This window comes from Borostomias antarcticus (assembly GCF_949987555.1).
Source record: "Borostomias antarcticus genome assembly, chromosome: 14".
NCBI classification, from domain to species: Eukaryota; Metazoa; Chordata; class Actinopteri; order Stomiiformes; family Stomiidae; genus Borostomias; species Borostomias antarcticus.
Genome location: NC_140247.1, coordinates 6038322 through 6054695, shown reverse-complemented (window position 1 = coordinate 6054695; position 16374 = coordinate 6038322). Strand labels below are relative to the sequence as shown.

Here is a 16374-nt window from a genome sequence, read left to right as displayed (position 1 = left end):
TCACTCCACATCAAATGCACGGCCGTCCGGGGGCCTCTGCTTTGTAGCTATTGATTGGGTTTGATCCAAAAGGTTCAGGTCCAAACAGGGAGAAGGTCACATACTGCTTAAGTGTGAACACCCATGTGGGATTTCCATGGGATTTAAGCCCAGTTTGAACATCAATGGAAAGATTTGAGCCCAGGCCCAGTCTGATGGAAGTTAACAAGACTTCAAATGAAAATGGCGCGATGCACTAAGCAGTATTTGATGCTGGATCTTTGGCAGAGAGTGTTGCCTTGTATTAGAGCTTGATGATTAATCTGTACTTAGTGTAAATGAATCTCGGGGTTTAATGGTGTAACGCAAACACAGCAACAGGGGACTGGGACAACACAGTAACAGAATGACCGAATAAGTGCCTGTGATATTGACTCTTTCTTTCTCTCTACCTCTACCCCTCCTACCTCTCTCTCTCTCTCTCTCTCTCTCTCTCTCCTCCGCAGACACCTGAGTTTCTTTGCGTCCAAAGCGAGCCCCACCTCTGTGATTCTGGACCTATGGGAGTCCCAGCATTTCCACAGCGGCAACCTCAACCAGCTGGCCACCGTCATGGCCGACATCGGCAAGCAGGAGGCCATGATCTTCCTGGTGTCGGACGGAGAGTGCTAACCCGGAGGGGGGAGGGGCCTGGAGAAGGGCAGGGAGTGGCACCGCAAACGCCACCGCAGGGGGGAGGAAGAGAGGAGAAGAGGAGGCTACCACTCACCCTCTCTCTCTTCCATCCTCTGCTTGAGAGAGAACGTTGGAACAGGGTTCATGTATGTTCAGTTCTCCCCTTTCCCCTTATACTTGTGAAGGCCCCCCCCCCCCCCTAGGATGATTCTGATCTGTGGGGGGTCAGAGTCACGCTTCTGCAACTGGCTGGGCCATTGTTAATCATCCCTTTACTGAGGACATGTTGATGACGACTTCCCCCCCAACCCCCTCCCAAACTCAGTGGCGTGTTCTAAGTGTTCTTTTTGTTACTAGATATGCTTTTAGCAAGATAACGAGAGAGAGAGAGAGAGAGAGAGGGGGGCCTGCTGGTGGATAGAGAGAAAGAGAGAGAGAGCCCTCTAGCTGGAGCGAATTGTGAACTTGTTGGTCCGCAATGTTATTTTATTTCAAAACTCTTGAACAAAGCTCTTGTTGGTAACCTGTCCTGTTTCAAGTCAAGCTGATGTTGCTATAACCTGTGTAATGTCTTGATTCTGTGAGACGCTCCACAGCGTTCTTGGTTTTGGAAAAGAAAATCAATATATTCTTCTGGTTGGTTCGTTGAACTCTTGACGGGGAAGTTAATAAGCCTCTGCACCATCATTACATTTCAGAAGCCGTTTACTCAAAGCGATTACTTATTGTGTTAGATTTGAGATACAATAATGCCAAGCGTATCATGTGTTAGCTGTTGCTAGACTGAGTTGATGATGGACCCAGGACCGAGGGGCATTTTTCCTTGAACATATCCAAGTGTACACAGTATATCTTCAAAACTCATTTCTGAAACGACATCGCGCTTTCATTGCATTCCCCTGGGGGAGGGAGGATGTTTGGCAGGGAGCATCATCGCCCAAAGGGAAAGTGTGTCGGAAATCCATTCCTCAACCATGAATAATACACAGGACACTGCCCACAGGAAATCTGACAACTACAAATGATCATCATGATATCATTGCTATAGTGACAGGGATGGTTTTGCAGACTCATTCACGAGTCAGGCGCTCATGGCGGGAGCTTCTCACAGGCCGTGTGACACAGGTGACGCAGGTCACCCCTCCCGCCACATAGAACGTGGATCCCAACACAGATAGAATATGATGTTGTGGCAGATCCGTGAGAGGAGGCAAGTCTGTCTCAGTGATGTGTAGCTGCCCCTCTGCTCATCAACATCAGCCCTGGCACAGCCCTGCCCCTGGCACAGCCCTGGCACAGCCCTGCCCCTGGCACAGCCCTGGCACAGCCCTGCCCCTGGCACAGCCCTGGCACAGCCCTGCCCCTGCCCCTGCCCCTGGCACAGCCCTGCCCCTGGCACAGCCCTGCCCCTCTGCTCATCAACATCAGCCCTGGCACAGCCCTGCCCCTGGCACAGCCCTGGCACAGCCCTGCCCCTGCCCCTGCCCCTGGCACAGCCCTGCCCCTGGCACAGCCCTGGCACAGCCCTGGCACAGCCCTGCCCCTGGCAGTCTGTGGATCAGGTGGTTCAGTCCCTGGGGTGTCCAGGGTTCTGAGTGAGTAGACCCAGTTTAGCCATAGTCCTCTCTGCCTCAGGGTCGCATGGAACGTTGTCAAACAAGTTGACAAAAGAGACCCCCCCCCCCCCCCCCCCCCCTACATTATGAACTCTCACCTGTGTGATCTGGGATCTGGGTCTATGACCAGTCAGCAACTAGAGAGGAAGAGTGTCATGATTGTCAGATACCTGGAATGTACACTTAAGGTTTATCTAGCTCTCCTTCACAACCTCCACAGAGGTCAAGAGCAGTTTTATCTGGGGTGGAATGAGAGAGATTGTGTTCTGTTTTTCTTATTTTGATGCTTCAACAACGTGAGACGCTATTGAGAAAAGAACTGCGTTTTCCACATGGAAATAGTTCATCATCAAATTAAATATGTAAATAATTTTCTATATCAGACGTGTGCTGTCACTTTACATACTGTATATCAGCAGAATTGGTAACCAAAGTTTTCTGAAAACCATTTGAGGCACCTACATCTTCACGCAGGTGAGAGGCCAATGCCACATGATTTCAGCATTAGTTTGATCTACTAATATACAGTATATCTTTCTCCCTCATCTCTCTCTAGTCCTCATTAAGACCAAACTAGGACTTCTCATTTCATTTCCTCATCGTCACATCGTCAAGTGTTTTCATACTCTTTGTTTTAGCAGTGATGCAAGTCAAACGTTTATTATATCACTTTGTAAAGAAATGTAAATTATATTTTAATATCGAGCCAAAAAAATACAGTTAACTGGCGCTTACGTTTGTCAAGTCTGAAGCGTGTCGTGTTTGCCTATACTGTTCATCAGCGGCATAGCAGTGAAGACATTCTGCAGTGTTAAGAATTTAGAGACTGTTTCTATACACTTTCTGTTCTTGTGCTTACTCTGCGATTATGGCTACCTGTGTTTTTCTATGTAAGCACTTAACATACAAAGTGAAATAGTGACAGCAGCAAGCATAGTTGACCAGAGCACTGGAGCTGACTGGGAACTAACTGAGGAAGATGACACTATCATCTATCACTATGACACTGGCCACCACGTTGACTAGGAGAGCGTCCATTCAGACGAGTCGTGGCAGTTGTACAGTCAGATCTTGTGTTTGCGCCATTTGTTGTCACTCTGCCGAGTCTTGCCGTTGCCAGCTAGGATGTGTCTCCTGACTCATCAGCTATCAGCAGTGTTCACCTCTCTTGGTGTAGGACCTCCACTGCAGATATCCTCTACAGCATCTGTCCTCGAACACAAACTTCACTACCTGCCTTCATGGCCGAAGAACACTACTCACCACTCAGCTTATTCTCTGTAGGCTTGTCAGTTCTATCTGACAGAACCTTGAATTGATGTGCAACTTCACCACAAAGCAATGGACTGATACATTTCTCATCTGTACATTTCCTTTGTGTCGTTCATTGCTATTCAGTGTCAAGAATGTATGTGGTGTATGTGTGTGTGTGTGTGTGAGGGTGTGTTGGTGTTTGTGGGCGTGTGTGTACTTGTCATTCTGACTGAATTCAATTTTCTTTCTGAACTCGGAGTAATAGTCCTCTGTACCTGTGAATGGTTTTCTCTTCAGTTCTTTGGTTCAATGTTCCTTGCCTTTCTGCAAGTCAAAAATGCTGTATTTATTACATGCCACAGCGCTTATGCAATTGTACAATTATTTGTTTCTGTTTTTTTTTTTACCTTTTATGTTAGTTATTGTCAATGTAAATTGTTGTCAAAACTTTTGTGAAGATAGAAAACTTCTGTGGAGGGAGATTTTCTATACTTTTTGGACAATGATATGGATTTGTGGGTAGAATTTTGGAAATTCTTTTCTAAGTGCTTTCAAGTATTTACTTGGCCTTATGTATATATCTATCTATGAAATTTCAGAAAGGTATGTATAGCAATTCAACCTGAAATCGTTGTAAATAAATTATATATTGTTAAAACAAGGACTGAATCTCTTACTCCCCACCAGAGAAAAGTTTGCCATGTGTGATGTCATCATTCTGACTACAGATTGATCCCTGGCGCTGGTTTCAGTAGAGTTGACGAGCAGTGTGAAGATGGTCGCTCAGAGGTGATCGCTTCATTCATCGTCAATGAGAAAACACAGTTACAACACAAAGGAATTTTATTGATTACATAGCTCAAACAATACAGCTCCTTTCTAAAATGTCTGTCATCTGAAGCATGTACATATGGATACAGCAGGTTTGCATTGTAAGTGTACTATTGTAGAGTAAAGCTTCAAAAGGCATATAATATAACATAGGTTCATACAAAAAGGAGTAAAAAACGAAGAAAAATGATAAAAGGATCATTTTCCAATGGATTGACAGAAAGAGGGGTTTGGCCAGACCATAACAAAGATGACCCTAGCAGAGTCCAGAAGGCACTTTCTCTGTCTCAACGCTGCTCAAATACAGATACCTGCATCACTAAATCATTTGGCTTCAATCATATAGAGCTCTCCATGTCCTGTCCAGCAACCAGTCACGGGGGGACGCCTGTTTCAAAACAATACACTATCTATAAATATGAGGTCCATCATCACATAGAGGCATTCGTACAGATGGACTGACGCAGAACAGAGAAGAGATATGAAGGAAGGATGAGTCACGAGAGACGTGCAGACTGACTCAGAACAGAGAAGAGAGATGAAGGATGACACACCAGAGACGCCGGACATGCACGTATTCTTTAGGTTTGTTTTACAATCATCTATTGATAATGGAACTGCTGGCGTGCTCTCGATCTCTGTGGGTCAATATGGAGTGTACACACACACACGCGCGCACACACACAGGCGCACACAAACACACATGCGACACACACACAATGCACACACACGCACACATGGCAGAGTAGATGAGCTAACTAGTGCTAATGTACGGGGTTGCTGGAGGCCTTTTACACCTGACATGAACACGTGAAGTACTGCAGCAGGAGATGGAACAGGAGTGGATGGGTGGCGGGGTGGCGGGGGGCAGTTACACTAATAACCGGGGCCATTACAGACTAAATGACTCATCAATTTGGGAGATACTTATACTGTACCAAATGAATGAGGAAGAGATCAATTAAGTAGTAGCCACTTGTTACTGTACTGACAGGCATACCCCGGAGCAGAGCACGTCAGCAATGACTCCGCAATTCACTGGGCTGCTGGTCTAATAAATAAATGGAATGAGATTTTTGAGCCAAGGCTTGACATGACTGTCCGACTGACTTGCTGCACAGCGTTCGGAACGTTAGGCCCGGCGTGGGCGTGGCTCCGAACACCGAACTGAGAGAGATCACGTCCCTCGGGGAGACAGCAGCAGGGAGACCCAGGTCGGGAGAGGGAGGACTGGTCTGATGTGTGGTTGGTCTGCGGTAGGTGGGGAGGAGACGGGCGGCGCGTGCTGGGGCGCTGGGTTCGGGGGGGGGGCGTCGGGGAGAGGCTGGGGCTCCTCCCTGGCGGAAGGCCCTCACACCGGGGCGAATGCGTGGCCTTTACACAGGGGCTTGTCCTTCTTCGAGTAGAACGTCTTCCCCTCCAGGTTGATCTGGCAGAGCTGTGGAGAGAGGGAGAGATGGCAGGTGGGAGGGATGGAGGGATGGGAGGAGAGAGGGAGGGTGTCAGAGACCCCATCATGGCTTGTGTGACAGCACAAAGCCGCCGCATGGAGAGCAGCTGGCTCACATTATTTACTCTGGATTTACCTCTCCTGACAGACAGGGAGAGATGTTGAGAGAGAGAGGGAGGGAGAGAGAAGCAGTGAGAGGTCAAGAGAGAGAGGTAGAGAGAGGTGTGGAGAGAGAGAGAGAGAGAGAGATAGTAAGGGATGGAGAGAGAGAGAGAGAGAGGGATAGTAAGGGATGGAGAGAGAGAGAGGGATAGGGATAGTAAGGGATGGAGAGAGAGAGAGAGGGATAGTAAGGGATGGAGAGAGAGAGAGAGGGATAGTAAGGGATGGAGAGAGAGAGAGAGGGATAGTAAGGGATGGAGAGAGAGAGAGAGGGGGGGTTAGTAAGAGATGGAGAGAGAGACAGTACGGGATGGAGAGAGAGAGAAGAGAAAGAGAGGGATAGTAAGGGATAGAGAGAGAAGAGAGAGAGAGAGAGAGAGAGAGAACAGCAAAGGGAGAGACAGAAGTAGTGCCCGAGGCCCGTAGATTGGAGCTGGTATACAAGTATACAGTGTGGGTATACGGGAGTGTGGGTATACAGGAGTGTGGGTATACAGGAGTGTGGGTATTCAGGAGTGTGGGTATTCAGGAGTGTGGGTATACAGGAGTGTGGGTATACAGGAGTGTGGGTATTCAGGAGTGTGGGTATACAGGAGTGTGGGTATTCAGGAGTGTGGGTATACAGGAGTGTGGGTATTCAGGAGTGTGGGTATACAGGAGTGTGGGTATTCAGGAGTGTGGGTATTCAGGAGTGTGGGTATTCAGGAGTGTGGGTATACAGGAGTGTGGGTATTCAGGAGTGTGGGTATTCAGGAGTGTGGGTATTCAGGAGTGTGGGTATTCAGGAGTGTGGGTATACAGGAGTGTGGGTATTCAGGAGTGTGGGTATACAGGAGTGTGGGTATTCAGGAATGTGGGTATTCAGGAGTGTGGGTATACAGGAGTGTGGGTATTCAGGAGTGTGGGTATACAGGAGTGTGGGTATTCAGGAGTGTGGGTATACAGGAGTGTGGGTATTCAGGAGTGTGGGTATTCAGGAGTGTGGGTATTCAGGAGTGTGGGTATTGGGGAGTGTGGGTATACAGGAGTGTGGGTATTCAGTAGTGTGGGTATTCAGGAGTGTGGGTATTCAGGAGTGTGGGTATTCAGGAGTGTGGGTATACAGGAGTGTGGGTATTCAGGAGTGTGGGTATTCAGGAGTGTGGGTATTCAGGAGTGTGGGTATTCAGGAGTGTGGGTATTCAGGAGTGTGGGTATACAGGAGTGTGGGTATACAGGAGTGTGGGTATTCAGGAGTGTGGGTATTCAGGAGTGTGGGTATTCAGGAGTGTGGGTATTCAGGAGTGTGGGTATTCAGGAGTGTGGGTATTCAGGAGTGTGGGTATACAGGAGTGTGGGTATACAGGAGTGTGGGTATTCAGGAGTGTGGGTATACAGGAGTGTGGGTATTCAGGAGTGTGGGTATTCAGGAGTGTGGGTATTCAGGAGTGTGGGTATTCAGGAGTGTGGGTATACAGGAGTGTGGGTATTCGGGAGTGTGGGTATTCGGGAGTGTGGGTATACGGGAGTGTGGGTATACAGGAGTGTGGGTATTCGGGAGTGTGGGTATACGGGAGTGTGGGTATTCGGGAGTGTGGGTATTCGGGAGTGTGGGTATTCAGGAGTGTGGGTATTCGGGAGTGTGGGTATTCGGGAGTGTGTTGCGCTCCAGGCAGCCAGAGACTGAGAGGGAGGCGGAGACGAGCCAGCGGGGGCCGGACGAATCAACGCGACTTACGGCACAGACGAAGCACGTGTCATGCCAGCTGTAGCCCAGAGCCTCCAGGAAGCGGTCCCCTGCATCGATCTTGAAGTCACAGCCGTGGCACTTCGTGCCAAACATCTTCTCGTAGTCTAGAGAGAGACAGAGATGGAGGGAGAGACATGGAAGGGAGAGGAGAGAGCGATGGAGGGGGAAGGAGAGAGCGATGGACGGGGAAGGAGAGAGAGGAGTATTAGATGGAGGGAGAGGGAGAGAGATGGAGGGGGAAGGAGAGAGAGATGGAGGGGGAAGGAGAGAGAGGAGTATTAGATGGAGCGAGAGGGAGAGAGAGATGGAGGGGGAAGGAGAGAGGAGTATTAGATGGAGGGAGACGGAGAGAGAGATGGAGGTAGAGGGAGATGGAGGGGGAGGGAGAGAGAGATGGAGGGGGGTGAGGTCATCACACGCTTCAGTAAAGGGTTTTACAGCTCCGTGTAGTTTGGGTCTGAGCAGGAGAATCGTCAATGGAAACGAGAGAATTACAGGAGTCTGCTCCAGGCATGTAGAGGAGGGATTAGTACAGAAGGAAATTGCTCCAGGTACTTAACTGGATTGTCTCACTTTTTTCATTATAGGGGGAGAAAGTGGTGAGCTTTAATACTGCTCCTCGGAGCGAGCGGAGAGACACAATCCCTGAAACATGCTGAGACAGCAGAATGTATATTACAGTATCTACACCAGGGGTCATCATTCTGAGCAGGAGAGCTCAGGTTCTGAAGTTCACCTCTGATTAAAAACCCACTCCTCCTGAGGGAGGACGAGACAGAGGGATAGATGAGAGAGAGACAGGAGAGGGAGAGATGGGATAAAGAGAGAAATGGGAGAGAGAGAAGGAAATGGGAGAGAGAGAGAGAGAGAGAATTGGGAGAGAGAGAGAGAGAGAGAGAGAAATGGGAGAGAGAAAAAAATGGGAGAGCGAGAGAGAGAGAGAGAGAAATGGGAGAGAGAGAGAGAAAAATGGGAGAGAGAGAGAGAGAGAGAGAGAGAGAAATGGGAGAGAGAGAGAGAGAGAGAGAGAGAAATGGGAGAGAGAGAGACGGACAGCGGGATGAGATAAGAGAGAGAGAGAGAGAAATGGGAGAGAGCGAGAGAGAGAGAGAGAAAGAGAAATGGGAGAGAGAGAGAGACGGACAGCGGGATGAGATAGAGAGAGAGAAATGGGAGAGAGAGATAGCGAGCGAGATAGAGGGACGCGCTGTGACCCGTTAAATCATTTACAGTGCCGCGGCACGCCGCACTCCATTCAGAAAAGCCAATAGAGACACAGATCAGTAAGCTGAGCCTCCGTAAGTCGATTAGGCCCCATGAAGTCATCAGCCATCTTGACTGACTCCTCGCGCGCGTGGGGGGACACGGCACCTTAACCAACAGTACAACGCTGCGGTTGGAAAATGTCTGGTTTTAAAATGTCTGGTTTTAATCACAATCTGTTGAAAAATGCGTTCTGTCAGAAGAAAACATTAGAGTAATAGATGGTTTCAATGTATTGCAGCACGCCATCAGTTATTCAGCTGACGCACTACTTTATCATGAAGTACATTCAACACGCACTAATCAATCATAGGGTGCCTTTCTGGAGTTGTCCTTTAGATCACCAACTGATAACACTGACTATATGATTCCCCCTCCATTCATCTGCTAACACTACGGCCTGGTCTCCCAAAGAGAATACTAACCCTAGTGCTATGCTAGTTGCGCTAACTATGCTTAATACGCTAACTAACACGTGGAACGGAGCCTCTTCGTTTCCAGACTAGGTTTGATCTCCAGGGGCGCCAGCGGTGGATTCACAGGGGCGGATTGAGCCATGGCTTCGCCTGGCCCCTGGTGGCCCTTGGTGGCCCCCGTCCTCACCTCGTTCGCAGTAGGGCTCCCCCTCCTCCATGTAGAAGGCCTCGTTCCTGATGGGGCTCTTGCAGGCGGCGCACATGAAGCACTGGACGTGGTAGGTCATCTTCAGCGCGTGCATGATCTCCTGGAGGGGACAGGACAGGGTGAGAATAACACACACACACAGACGCACAGACGCACACACACAGACGCACACACAGACGCGCACACACACACACAGACGCACGCAGAGACTCGGCTTGGGGCGCTCACCCCTGTGATCTTCTTCTTGCATTTGGCACAGTTGGGGGCGTAGCGGTTGTCGTAGCACTTGGTGCAGAACACCGAGCCCCTCTCCTCAAAGAACCCCCCCTCGTCCAGGACCACCTTACACTGGGAGCACGTGAACTCCTCTGGGTGCCAGGACCGGCCCAGCGCCACCAGGTACCGACCTCTGGAACACACACGCACGCACGCACACACACGCACGCACGGAAACACGCACAATGAAGAACACTTTGAGCAGCCTGGCAGGTCAACAACAAGGTTTTCTACTTCTGCGTCTGCCAGTGACAAGGCTCTAATGGAAATATCAGATCCAACAAAGTGTACAGGATGCAAGTCGCACTGTCGATTTACCAGGTCAGCAGCCCGAGTGACCTGGCAGCACAACACAAGGGCTTGGCTGTTTCTCAAGAAGGAATATCAACAACAAAAAAGATTGGAGGAGGAGGGGGGGGGGGTACAACAGGTTGTAGTACTGGAGTGCAAAGACAGGGGGCAGTGTGGGCCTACCTAATGATTTTGTTGCATGCCCCACAGAGGGGGGTCCTGCCGGGGTCGTCGGGCCCCTGCTGAGCTGCCTGGAGGATGGAGCTGCGGTTCTGCATGGGGGTGGGCTGGGCCGGCTGGCGGTGCTGGGTCAGGACCGTGCTGGTCTTGTCTGGGTGGTAGCGGTCAGCGAAGTTCACGTCCGTCACCCAGGGGGGCCGGCAAGCGGGCCCGGAACTAGTGGGGGCCGTCTTAGAGGCTGAGAGAGAGAGAGAGAGAGAGGACGGATAAAGAGGGACAGAGAGAGGGAGGAGAGAGAAGAGAGAGCGATTGAGAGAAAAATAGAGCGAAAGGGAGATAAAAGGAGAGAACGAGAGAAAGAGTGAAGCAGTATAAAACACAGCGGGAGCTGATTGATTGGGTTGATTGGCCCCAGGCTGTGAGCCCTGAGTTAGCACCAGTATGAGAGAAACTCACCATCAGGCTGGTTTGCAGCCTGTGCCTTGGCGGGCGATGGAGTTGGCTCATGACTGGGGGAGAAAATGTACACACTCCTTAGAATGACACCTATATTTTCGCCTCTGGGTAACCATGGTGATGGCTCAGGAAAGTTCACACTGTAGGCAATTAGCAGTCATGGCTGACAGTCAGGACTGTGTCATGGAGAGAGATCTGTGTGTGGGGGTGTATTTTTAATCGATAGATGTTAACCTTCCATTGACATTCAGCATCACTTAATGAGAGATCATCCAGGGATGACTCATAGCGTTGAGCAGCCATTACACCTCTGAGACAGCGGGATGAGATGAGCTGCCATCTTGTCTTAAAGATGCATATCACCATGATGAATACAGAAATCCGTAAACAGACCACTGGCTCCAAGCTAAATCAAAACAACTTTCCTTGTTCGCTGAGACGCAGAACTCTGAAGAACTGCATATCTAACAGTAGCACAGAGGGGAAAAAAGCACTGTATGATAAAAGATAAAAAACTAAACATCCAACAGCCTAAATTTCATCATCCTGATACAGTGATTACATCAGTGTTCCATCTCCATTGGGCCAAGCCAGGCTGATGAAATCAGCTCTCATATCGAGGAAGAATTACCTAAATATGCATACCGTATCTGACCAATGAGTGAAATACAACTGTCTTGACTACTTTCATAAGTTCTTTCAGCTCCTTAAAGTAGGAGTCATGTTGACGTTATGTGTTCATACTTTCTAAAGCAGGCCTACATGGTTGATTCCAGGCAGATGCTAGCAGATATGGACTGACGTTGGACATGCGAGATGGGCGTGAGGAGGGATCCTGGCTCCCCCGCTTAACGCTTTCAAGTCTGATGAAGATTGCCCTGAACATCACTTCTATAATCTATTCCAGCCCATGTTGGAGTGCAGATGAGAAGAAAGACAGAGAGGACAGGACAGAGAGGCAGGGGGGGTGTTTTCAGATGTTTTATGGATTTGATAACAGCAGAGAAAAAAACAAAACAAAGTACAGATTTATCTTCCGTTGTACTTTTATTGGAGGGAGGAGCCTAACAGATGAGACGCTCAGAGAGGAACACAGTCAAGACATGAGGAACTCAAAACACAGAGAGAGAGAGAGGGAGAGAGAGAGAGAGGGAGGGAGAGAGGGAGGGAGGGAGGGAGAGAGAGCTTACAGATGAAAGGAGGCTCTGGACTACACAATCAGAGCGGAATAAAGAACAGAACAGATGGGTTAGCGTTAGAACAGGTGCTTCCCACATCTGAGGAGCCCCCTCCACCCCCCCATCTCCCCCTCCCCCTCCTCCTCTGGGTAGAGAGAGGTAGCTCAGTGTGAAATGGGCAACAGCACTACAGACACAGGGTGACCCACCAATGTGTAGACAACACTCCTCCCCTCTGGGGAGTTAGGCTCAGTATGCAATGTTCCACTTGGTAATCTAGACAGCAGCTCTTTTTCTAGTTTGGGTTTTTCTCTTTTTTATTTCATTTAAACTTCTTTTTTTTATCTCCTCCATCCCCCTTTCCCCCCCCCTCCTCTGCATCTCTCACGGGTGGGTTTTATCGGCCGCCGTCGTACGGTTTGCTATCGCCGTCGTTGTCGTTTTTGTCGTCGAGTGGCTAAGGGCGCTACTGCGGGGCTCGGTCCGGGCCCCGCGTGTCCGCTGTCGTCGTGGCGACGTTCAGGACTTGATGTTGAGCGAGCGGGCGGACCTCTCGTGGTGCCAGTCTCTCAGGCGGGCGTACCGCGGACTCTGAATCTCAGTCAGGAACTTTTCCCTGACGGAGAGAGAGAGAAGGAAAGAAAGAGAGAATAGGAGGGAGAGAGAGAAGAGAGAGAAGGAAAGAGTAGAAGGAAAGCAGCGAGGATGAAAGAGGGGACCGACAGACGGATGAAGGGAGAGAGAAACAGAAAGGAAATGACAGACAGGAAAGACGTCAGGAGAGAAGTGACAGCTGTGACAGACAGGAAATGAGGGTGACCTCGAACCGTCAAGTCTGCGTATCTCATATTTACCGTGCAGCCGAAAACGTAACGGCTCAATACAGACGGAGAAAATAATCACACCACACGCGCGCTTGGGGTTCAAGGCGTCTGAAATCAATAGCTCAACTACTCCACTAAATTTCAGGGTTCAGAAGTTGAGTTATTCTGAGATTGACGCTTCAGCTGTCCCGCACGGCGCCACACGGCACACACAGCTCAGATAAAGACAGGAGCTCTGCTCCGTCAGGAGGGGGGAGGGGCCGTCAGGAGGGGGGAGGGACCATCAGGCAGGGGGAGGGACCGTCAGACAGGGGGAGGGGCCGTCAGGCGGGGGGAGAGGCCATCAGGCGGGGGGAGGGGCCGTCAGGCGGACAGGGGAGCAGCACACGCAGGCGTTACCTGGAGCGCTTCAGTATCTCATCATCTGGGTCCTGCACTGAGAGATCCAGGAGAAACACGCGTCAGAACGCCTTAACCACGCACGCACGCACACAACATCTATGTGCACTAAAGCCAACAAAAAAACCTCTCAGCTTCTCCTTCTTTGTAACCAACTCTCTCTACCATCGCCCAATACCACCCCCTTCTCTCCACCCTGCTTTCTCTCCTCCTCTCCCCCTCTCTTGCTCCCTCCATCTCTCTCTCTCACTCTCCCACTCGAACAGACCTCCCTCCCTCTCTCTCTCTCTCTTGGTCTGCCTAGCCTCTCTTTTTCCAGCTCTCTCTCTCTCCCTTTCTCCAGCTCTCTCTCTTTCCTCCCTGACTTACTGAAGTCGGTGCCTGTGAGCTGGGCCAGGATGCGGAAGGAGCGTGACTGGGTGGTGCCGGTGCGAGGCTGCCAGTCCTGGGTGTCTTCAATCAGCCTCTTCTTGCTGCGGTCGTTGGGGATGATGCAGGGATGACTGTCCACCCTCAGACCGTGCCTACACACAGTCAGGAAGGGGTTAACTCAACCTGGCTACACACAGTCAGGAAGGGGTTAACTCAACCTGCCTACACACAGTCAGGATGGGGTTAACTCAACCTGCCTACACACAGTCAGGACGGGGTTAACTCAACCTGGCTACACACAGTCAGGACGGGGTTAACTCAACAGCACAGACACACATGCACGCACGCACGCACGCACGCACGCACATGTTGATCGAGGTCGATCTGTGATCAAACTGCACACCCACATGTGTTTATATTGATAGATTAAAGTGGTGCACTGGTGGAGTAAAGTGGAGTACTAGCCTGGTAAACCTGACTCATTGACTCAATAACTTCACTTATGGCTGTTTATTCTTGCAACGTTAACGTTACGCCTCATTGTTTCAGGAGCTGCCATTACTGTTCTACTACCATCTCATCATCTACAGGAACCAATCAGGGACTGGGGGCGGAACAGCAGTTAAAATGCAGTCTTCTGATCGGTGCCCCATTTTCTGGAAAAACTCAAATCGCTCTGGGCGGGTGAAAGTCCAGACTCATAGAGCAAATGTCAAAAACTGTTCAGGATGAGTCTGGTTTACCAGGTTAACAGAGTGCTACTAATGTTAACTGAAACACGGTATTCAAAAGCAGTCCCAGAGAATTCTCAAACTAAAGCATGAGAGGTAGAGGAGGAAGGATACGGTGACGGAGTGGGTCAGTAAACCGTACCGGAGAAGATTAGACTGCCTGGCCGTGCTATAGAGGAGGAAAATACTCCGTTCTAAATCTAGTTCTTCAGGATTAGTTTTCCTGGCCTGACACTTAACTCCTAACCTGATCACCACCGCCTCCCCCCCTCCCTGCCTCAACCCCCCCCCCCCCCCCCCCGCATGACGCTAGAGCCAGAGCCTAGATTAGATAGAGACTAGTATGAGAGGTCAGCCTGGGGGTCTAGAGACTAGTATGAGAGGTCAGCCTGGGGGTCTAGAGACTAGTATGAGAGGTCAGCCTGGGGGTCTAGAGACTAGTATGAGAGGTCAGCCTGGGGGTCTAGAGACTAGTATGAGAGGTCAGCCTGGGGGTCTAGAGACTAGTATGAGAGGTCAGCCTGGGGGTCTAGAGACTAGTATGAGAGGTCAGCCTGGGGGTCTAGAGACTAGTATGAGAGGTCAGCCTGGGGGTCTAGAGACTAACATGAGAGGTCAGCCTGGGGGTCTAGAGACTAGTATGAGAGGTCAGCCTGGGGGTCTAGAGACTAGTATGAGAGGTCAGCCTGGGGGTCTAGAGACTAGTATGAGAGGTCAGCCTGGACGTAGAGACTAGTATGAGAGGTCAGCCTGGGGGTCTAGAGACTAGTATGAGAGGTCAGCCTGGGGGTCTAGAGACTAGTATGAGAGGTCAGCCTGGGGGTCTAGAGACTAGTATGAGAGGTCAGCCTGGGGGTCTAGAGACTAGCGTGAGAGGTCAGCCTGGACGTAGAGACTAGCGTGAGAGGCCGCCTTCGTGTTCCTGTCTCTTACTTGGGTTCAGGATACATCTGTTCATAAAATGCTTCAGCCCTGCAGAGCACAAAGAGAGAAAGAGAGAGAGATTAAGATAGGGAGATGGACAGAGAGAGGGCCAGAGAGCAGTTGAGGGATGAATAGGGGGGGGCATAGAGGAATACATGGAGGGAGGACAGAGAGAAGAGAGGAGAGAGAGGACATGAAGAGGACAGAGACCAGATCAGAGGAGACAGACGTTAGACGAAGAGGCTGTTAGACGAAGAGGCTGTACCTGGGCCTGCAAACCTAACCATATAAGATCAGAACCTAACCATAGAAGATCAGAACCTAACCATATAAGATCAGAACCTAACCATAGATCAGAACCTAACCATATAAGATCAGAACCTAACCATATAAGATCAGAACCTAACCATAGAAGATCAGAACCTAACCATAGAAGATCAGAACCTAACCATATAAGATCAGAACCTAACCATAGAAGATCAGAACCTAACCATATAAGATCAGAACCTAACCATATAAGATCAGAACCTAACCATAGAAGATCAGAACCTAACCATAGAAGATCAGAACCTAACCATAGAAGATCAGAACCTAACCATAGAACATCAGAACCTAACCATATAAGATCAAAACCTAACCATATAAGATCAGAACCTAACCATAGATCAGAACCTAACCATATAAGATCAGAACCTAACCATATAAGATCAGAACCTAACCATATAAGATCAGAACCTAACCATATAAGATCAGAACCTTACCATATAAGATCAAAACCTAACCATAGAAGATCAGAACCTAACCATATAAGATCAGAACCTAACCATATAAGATCAGAACCTAACCATAGAAGATCAGAACCTAACCATAGAAGATCAGAACCTAACCATATAAGATCAGAACCTAACCATATAAGATCAGAACCTAACCATAGAAGATCAGAACCTAACCATAGAAGATCAGAACCTAACCATATAAGATCAGAACCTAACCATAGAAGATCAGAACCTTACCATATAAGATCAGAACCTAACCATATAAGATCAGAACCTAACCTTATAAGATCAAAACCTAACCATATAAGATCAGAACCTAACCATATAAGATCAGAACCTAACCATATAAGATCAAAACAATGATAATCTAACAGGCCCTTCAGG

At 49.4% G+C, this 16374-nt stretch overlaps 2 protein-coding genes across 2 annotated transcripts in view; one reads left to right on the top strand and one right to left on the bottom strand.

Moving 5' to 3' along the window:
• Positions 1-651, top strand: part of unc5a (unc-5 netrin receptor A) — a gene marked incomplete at both ends in the record, with an annotated part of 179401 nt that extends 178750 nt beyond the window's left edge. Inside the window, one exon of the mRNA XM_084449127.1 lies at positions 486-651. Within this exon, the coding sequence (XP_084305253.1) occupies positions 486-651 (166 nt within the window). The remainder of the gene's footprint in view (positions 1-485) is intronic.
• Positions 652-5706: 5055 nt separating this feature from the next.
• Positions 5707-16374, bottom strand: part of pdlim7 (PDZ and LIM domain 7) — a gene marked incomplete at both ends in the record, with an annotated part of 40094 nt that continues 29426 nt past the window's right edge. The window contains 8 exons of the mRNA XM_084448351.1: positions 5707-5793; positions 7685-7800; positions 9563-9683; positions 9812-9992; positions 10334-10568; positions 10787-10839; positions 13188-13224; positions 13557-13711. Coding sequence (XP_084304477.1) covers positions 5707-5793; positions 7685-7800; positions 9563-9683; positions 9812-9992; positions 10334-10568; positions 10787-10839; positions 13188-13224; positions 13557-13711 — 985 coding nt within the window. The remainder of the gene's footprint in view (positions 5794-7684; positions 7801-9562; positions 9684-9811; positions 9993-10333; positions 10569-10786; positions 10840-13187; positions 13225-13556; positions 13712-16374) is intronic.